Here is a 7,786-nt window from a genome sequence, read left to right on the forward strand (position 1 = left end):
ATTCTGACTGTTATCCAAGGTACATACCATTGTTGGGACAATGCGTATGCCATCCCCCCTTTTTCCATGTGAGCCCGTCCATGGGCTAGGCGAGACAGGGGGAAAAATATGCTCCTGGGGCAAACTACATGACCATCAGAGTGGACCCAGACAATGGGGTCTTGATAACACCCTGCTTTGCTCCAGGAATTCTTTTCCTGGAATGATACTAGGCTCTGGGCATCCTGTAACTGGGTTACATCAATGCTAACCGGAAGCATCCTTTGTGTTGCAGACTTAATTTTAGCCGCTTATAATTGCGGGGTTTGCCTGAGGGCAATCTGGCTACATAATCAGCTGACCTGTTTCCCTTTGATGCATCATCATCCGATGATGTATGAGCCTCGCATTTAATAAATGCAATCTGCCATGGCAATTGAATAGAATCCCATAAATTTAAGACCAGTTTATCATGCTTAATAGTCTTTCTTGTTAATGTAATGAATCCTCTATTTTTCCATAACTGCCCAAAGTTTTGTACAACCCCAAACGCATAGCGAGAATCGGTGTAGATATCAGCACTTTTATCTTTTGCCAATATGCAGGCACGAGTCAGGGCATACAGCTCAGGTGCCTGAGCAGACGTTCCGGATGGTAAAGCATATGCCTCCAACACTTGGTGTGGTGTGACCACCGCATATCCGGCTAATAATCTGTCATCGCTAGGTTGGTGTGAAGAGCCATCAGTAAATAGGACCAGGTCAGGATTATCAATTGGACGACTCTGTAAGTCCAGCCGGTGAGTGGCAGTGGCTTCTGCAAGCAATAGATAATCACGCTCACATCCTTCTTCTGTCAGTGGTACAAAGGTAGCTGGGTTTATAGCAGGTGATCGCTGATAAGTACAGTTCAGATGTGGATAACTTCATATCCAGTTCTTCCAGAGGCTGTGAAATGCTGTTTGGCTGCGGAGTTCAATAATAATATCATGGTATGAGGAACAGTCACTACACACGGGTGACCAGGAACGATGGGGATTAAGTTTTCTATCATAGCCGTTGCCACTACAGCTCTCGAGCAGGCTGGCATGACATTTACTACAGCTCTTAAAGCCACGGAATAATACGCTAACGGTCTTTTTCCCCCTCCATGTTCTTGAATCAGAACCCCAGTGGCAAACCAATTTGACTCATTTACATAAAGTTGAAAGGGCTTTTTATAATTTGGCAATCCCAGGCCCGGAGCAGTAACCATAGCGTTCTTTAGATTTCTAGACACCTGGTCTCTTTCTGCAGTCCATATTACTCTGGAGGGCTCAGTCTGCAAGGTGGCTGAACGTAATGCTGCATCTAGTTCCCTGTAGTCCTGGATCCATTGTCTGCAGTAACCCACCATGCCAAAGAAGGGGAGAATGTCCTTCTTTGTCTTTGGGACCGGGACGTTCTCTATTGCCTTTATTCTTTCTTTTCCAAATCTCCTTCTGCCTTCCTGCAGCTGGAATCCCAGATACTGTAGTCTAGGCTGGCAGAACTGTAATTTTTCCAGGGATAATTTATGCCCTCTTTCTGCTAAATGTTGCAGCAATTTAATCTTTACAATCAGGACCTGTCACAGAGGCTACCAAAAGGTAATTGACATACTGGATCAAAGTAGACCTTTCTGATAATTGACATTCATCAAGATCATTTTTCACTGCCTCTGCATATACGTCCAGAACTGAGGTGAGAAAACACTTTTTCGACCAGAGAGTTGTGAATTTGTGGAATTCTCTGCCACAGCAGGCAATGGAAGCCAAATCACTGGATGGATTTAAGAGAGAGTGAGATAGAGCTCTAGGGGCTAGTGGAATCAAGGGATATGGGGAGAAGGCAGGCACGGGTTAGTGATTGTGGACGATCAGCCATGATCACAATGCATGGCGGTGCTGGCTCAAAGGGCCGAATGTCCTCCTGTTGCACCTATTTTCTATGTTTCTATGATAGCGATCCCTTCAGCCTCCGGGGTCAGTCGATACTGTTTTAAACATGGCAAGGCAGCACCCTTTTTTAAAGTCACTTTATGTTCAGGGGTTGAACGCTCTCGCCCCACATGATTCTTATGCTTTGCCCATAGTTCAGAGGGTACTTGGACCAGAGCCATTGGGAACCTTGACGGATCCTCAGTAGGCGACTGTTGCTTTTCAAAAATAATGTCCCATTCCTTTCTGACCCATGTGATCTTTCCTTCTGTGTCATTAAAGAAGTGAATCTGGACCTCTCCTTTTGCCATTGGTAACTTTAAAACATGAATTGACTGTCCTTCAGCCTTTTTAACATTGCTCCCATTTCCTTCGCTGTTGCTGGAGGTCTAGTAGCTATGGTCAAGTGTGACTCAGAGGTGTCTCCCATCTTAAATCGATCCCTTTGGTTTTGAGAGAGGGGGACCATTATTCCTAATCCCGGGATCCCAAAAAAACAAATAAGGGGTCACTGTTAATTGTTCGAATTTATTCAGCCAGGGTGAGACTTTTTCCTGGTATCCGAGATTAGGGAGGCACGTATATAATGCCATGCAATGTGTTCGCTTATGCTCTTGGCTGGTTTCAACAAGATTCTGTAAATACTGGCCTTTTGAATCCTGCACGCTTTGCAGAGCACAATGGATTTGATTAACTAATTGACTGTATGATTGCTACTCAATTGCCAACAATATAGGATGGGCATCTTTTACCCTTGTTCTTCCTCCTTAATTAAATTTAGCAATTGATGTGTCTGCATTTAGGTAGATCTGCTGGTGTGGGATGAAATCCAGTCCTTTGCGAGGGAAGACATTGGGACTGATGAGGCAGAATCACTGTGAATTGAGTTGAGGAACTGCAAAGGCAAGAAGACACTAATTAGTGTTATTTACAGACCCCCAAATAGTAGCCCGGATGTAGGATGTAAGTTGCAGCAGGAGTTAAAACTGGCATGTAGGAAAGGTAATGCCACTGTGGTGATGGGGGATTTCAATATGCAGATAGACTGGGAAAATCAGGTTGGTTCTGGACCCCAAGAAAGAGAGTTTGTAGAGTGCCTCCGAGATGGATTCTTAGAGCAGCTTGTAATGGAGCCTACCAGAGAAAAGGCAATTCTGGATTTAGTGTTGTCCAATGAACCAGATTTGATAAGAGAACTCGAGGTAAAGGAATCGGTTGGAAGTAGTGATCATAATATGATTAGTTTTAATCTGCAATTTGAGAAGGAGAAGTTTAAATCGGAAGTGTCAGTGTTGCAGAGTAGCAAGGGGACTATGAAGGCATGAGAGAAGAGCTGGCCAAGGTGGACTGGAAAGGGATCCATGCAGGAATGATGGTGAAACAGCAATGGCAGGAATTTCTAGGCATAATCCGGAAGACGCAGGATCATTTCATTCCAAAAAGGAAGAAAGATTCTAAGGGGAGCAGGAGGCAACCGTGGCTGACAAGGGAAGTTTGGGATGGAATAAAACTAAAAGAAAAGATGTATAACATGGCAAAGAGTAGCCCGAAGCCAGAGGATTGGGAAACTTTCATCGGACAATAGAAGGTAACAAAACGGGCAATATGGGCTGAAAAGATGAAGTACGAAGGGAAGCTGGCCAATAATATAAAGGACAGTAAATGCTTTGTTAGATATGTTAAGAGAAAAAGAGTAGCAAAGTCAAATATGGGTCCCTTGAAGGCAGAAACGGGTGAAATTATTATGGATAACAAGGAAATGGCAGAAGAGTTGAACAGGTACTTCGGATCTGTCTTCACTAAGGAGGACACAAACAATCTACCAGATGTACCGGAGGACAGAGGATCTAGTGGGGTAGAGGAACTGAAATAAATTTTCATTATGCGAGAAATAGTATTGGGTAGACTAATGGGACTAAAGGATGATAAATCCCCTGGGCCTGATGGTCTGCATCCCAGGGTCCTCATGGAGGTGGCTCTAGTAATAGTGGACGCATTGGTGATCATTTTCCAATGTTCAATAGATTCAGGATCAATTCCTGTGGATTGGAGGATAGCTAATGTTATCCCACTTTTCAAGAAAGGAGCGAGAGAGAAAACGGAGAATTACAGACCAGTTAGCCTGACTTCGGTGGTGGGAAAGATGCTGGAGTCAATTATTAAAGAGGTATTAACGGTGCATTTGGATAGCAGTAAAAGGTTAAGTCCAAGTCAGCATGGATTTATGAAAGGGAAATCATGCTTGAATAATCGTCTGGAATTTTTTGAGGACGTGACAAGTAAAATGGATGAAGGGGAGCCAGTGGATGTAGTGTATCTTGTCTTTCAGAAAACCTTTGATAAGGTCCCGCACGGGAGATCGGTGACTATAATTAGAGCACATGGTATTTGGGGTAGGGTGTTGACATGGATTGAAAATTGGTTGGCAGACAGGAAGCAAAGGGTAGGAGTAAACGGGTCCTTTTCAGAATGGTAGGCAGTGGCCAGTGGATTACCGCAAGGCTCGGTGTTGGGGCCGCAATATATTTAATAACACTACCACTGCAAATATGAATTGTGCTCCCATCTCGCCAAACCATTTCTTTTTTAGAAATGAGTAGGACAGAGACTGCTTATAACTTCCCCCATCCGGCCAATATTCATTTGATCGATCAGCTAGATTACCACACAGATTTACCGGACATTGGTCATCTCCGTTGTTTTTTATGACCACATCTGCTGGCGATCCCGGTGGAACAATGGAATCTGCTACCTTTTCCCGGTGTTTTATGGTCCTTTTTATCACCTTGGGAATGTTCTCTCTTATCTGCATCTTTTCCTCAGGCCTCCCTTTATCAGTAGGATCAGATTTCTCCGATCGACAACTGTTTCCTCCCATATTCTTTACACAAGTCTATAAAACAAAAGTTAGGTTTCCGTGGACAATTCCTTATAATATACTGTTCACAGTTTGCGCGCACCGGTTTTACTCAGTCCGCAAACCTCCAAGTCACTTTTCAATTTTTATAGCACGCTTTACGGCACTTGCTTCAATTTATCTTCTACGCCCAGCGTGAGTAAATGAATCTTCTCCGCTTTGTTCCGCCTCACCCCACAGGCCTCTTGGCTCAGCGTGAGTCACCGGCCAGACAAGCTAGGTTGCCGGGGGCTCTCCCTCCTCTCTGGGAACCCCCCCCCCCGTCCCCCTTTCGGTTAGGACTATTTTATAATTTCCTTTAATTTCCCACTTGTATTCGTTCGAATCCCTTTACATTTGGGATCATGCCGACGACGTCAAATTCTGTGGAATAAATAAATTGAGGGAATTAAAGGAAAAGGAAAATCGGAGACTTTGCAGGTTTGCTTCGAGACTTTATTGTACGATCTCATGGAGAGATGGCGGCAGTAAACTGCCCACCAGTTCTCTGACTTCACAACAAATTTAGCCGACAGTTATAGTGTGCACTAAACAACTTTTGTTTTTTGTAAGATACAACTTTCCGAAAATATGCTATCTACTAAATGGGAACCAATTATTTCATTAGTCATAACATTAATTTTGTTCGTGTCAACTTTATTCAACAACAGACGGATAATACAAGTCAAACACACTACAAGGGCATCTTGACATTATTCTATCTCACATTTTAGGCGGACGCGTCACCATCCCCTCGGGGTGGGGGTGGGGGGTGGGGGGGGGGTGTTTGCTCAATGCTTTCGGGGCATTGTCGCCAGTCACGGGGCCAGTTTGTTCACCGGTATCGAAGGGGGTAAACTTGAAACGGTCATTTCACAACTCAGATTCTCCACACAGATCAATCTCAACGTCGCCGAACGTTGCGGAATGAGGAATCGTTGTTTCCCACACCTGAGGGAGAGCCGATCACCACTGCGTCCTCCCCTGAGAGAAGGGTGACCTCAGCAGCGATGAGGTTGTGTCAGCCGTGTCCTTACCAATTCTCATTATTAGCATCCATATATATTCTAATTATTCTCATATATGTAGACGCTCCAGGGGACACCAACATTTTATATCCCCTTTGAGAACCCGGTCCCCAGCACCATTCCACCCACCCATCGGACACCCAGCGACAAGGACACAGTTATCAGAAGTGATCAGAATAGTTTATTCCCGGTCACTATGAACAACCTGTTTCCTGTGTGATTCACGTATAAGGTGATGTGACTGAGCGCTGTTATCCCGTGACTTACAATAAACAGTATTGCTACACTTGGACATGATTGAGATGATATTGTGTAGAAAGGAGTTGCAGATGCTGATTTGTTGGTTGTAAATGGCTGCTACTGAGTTACATAATTCGCACACCCGGATACCTCCTGAAAACGTCGGTTTAAGATGCGTACATCTGTTCAACGTTCTGCTATATTTATAACTAGACTGAAAATACTAATGTTTCAATGATATGATTAATTTCACAATGAAATTCACGGGGTATTTAACCACGTTCTTCAGCTCCTCTCGGAACTTTCTCTGGGTCAGGACATAAATACACGTGTTGGTGCAGGTACTCAGAACCTGGAGCATCAACGAAATTGTCGGAAGATCACTGTCTGCGAAGTACTCAGCGCCCAAAGCGCGCTCAGACACAACATAAACAACCACTGTGCTCCACAACGCAATGGAACTGCCTGATATGCTGAAGAGTAAAACGATGGACTTCCTGCGGTTCTCCATCTCCGGGTCTTTGCCATTCTCTCCACTGTTGCGGCCCCGGAGCAATCTGCGGACTCTACCAGAGACTAGAATGTACCTGGCGGTCAGTGAATTGACCAACAAAAGAAAAACGAACGGGAGACAAGGAGTTACATTCAGGTAGAAGAACTCAAACGAAGTCCATGAAGGTGAAGTTAAGAAAGACTTTGTCCAGACACACCCTCGGGGTTTATTGTCGCTGATATATGCTGATTCGAATGTAAAATACCACGGTACGTTTATTAAACAGCTCAAAGCGATTACGGTTCCGATAACAACACTCGCGGTTCGCTCGGTGCAATATTTTGTTTTCAGCTTCTGACAACAAATGACCACAAACCGATCAAACGTGAAACCCACGGTGAACCAGACAGAGATTGTTGTGGCTGCGAGGGCCAGGGCCCAGTTGATGGAGCACACGGGGGTGATGGTGAAGAACGACAGCGGGAAATACATCACAACAATGGACCTTATTATGACATCAATGATGAGGACCATGAGGTCGGCCGCTGCCATTGCCACCAGGTAGCGAGTGATGCATTTGGAGCGACCGCACTTTCCACGGGACAGGATCACAATCGCCACCAAGTTAACTGCGAAAGAACGAACGAAGGATGTTATCTGGCGTTCACGAACAATACTCTGAGCTGATAGGATTTCCGAGTGACATTTACTACTGAGTTGCCACAATAAATTAAATTACACGACATATCAGCAGGTAGATAATGAAAAGATACGTGGCCCGCACAGCTCTCGGGATGCGGGTTGGATCCTCTCCTCTGACCCTGGCTTTCCGTCGGTTCCCGCGCGAACGAATGCTTTCCCTCGTAGCACCAGTTACCTAATCCAATCGAGAGATCATTCCGTATCTTAGCTGGGTGCTCTAATTGACTTCGCAATGCAGATGACAAAGTGTGCCAGTGGCGGTGCGTGGATCAGTGTGGGAGAATAATCTGCAGGCTCAAAGTAAATCAGAAGATAGCCGAGAGGCTGACAGTATTCCTCTTTGGGAATGGCAAATCTAGATAGACCGTTTGTCCTCCTTACCGAAAGATAAATGTCGTTATTGGAGCACAATGCACAGATAGAGGTAGAGTCCTTCCGTGTGTAAACAGGCTCTTCGGCCCAGCGTGCCCATGCCTCATCTACTCTTGTTC

At 44.9% G+C, this 7,786-nt stretch overlaps 1 protein-coding gene across 1 annotated transcript; it reads right to left on the reverse strand.

Moving 5' to 3' along the window:
• Positions 1–235: 235 nt before the first annotated feature.
• On the reverse strand, positions 236–7,145 carry LOC144612141 (uncharacterized). The gene is made up of 3 exons (XM_078431701.1): positions 6,366–7,145; positions 4,601–4,829; positions 236–795 (listed from the first exon to the last, which is right to left on the reverse strand). Exons 1-3 carry the CDS (start codon positions 7,143–7,145, stop codon positions 236–238), a joined length of 1,569 nt encoding a protein of 522 aa, XP_078287827.1.
• Positions 7,146–7,786: the final 641 nt, after the last annotated feature.

This window comes from Rhinoraja longicauda, chromosome 43, assembly GCF_053455715.1.
Source record: "Rhinoraja longicauda isolate Sanriku21f chromosome 43, sRhiLon1.1, whole genome shotgun sequence".
Taxonomy (NCBI): domain Eukaryota; kingdom Metazoa; phylum Chordata; class Chondrichthyes; order Rajiformes; family Arhynchobatidae; genus Rhinoraja; species Rhinoraja longicauda.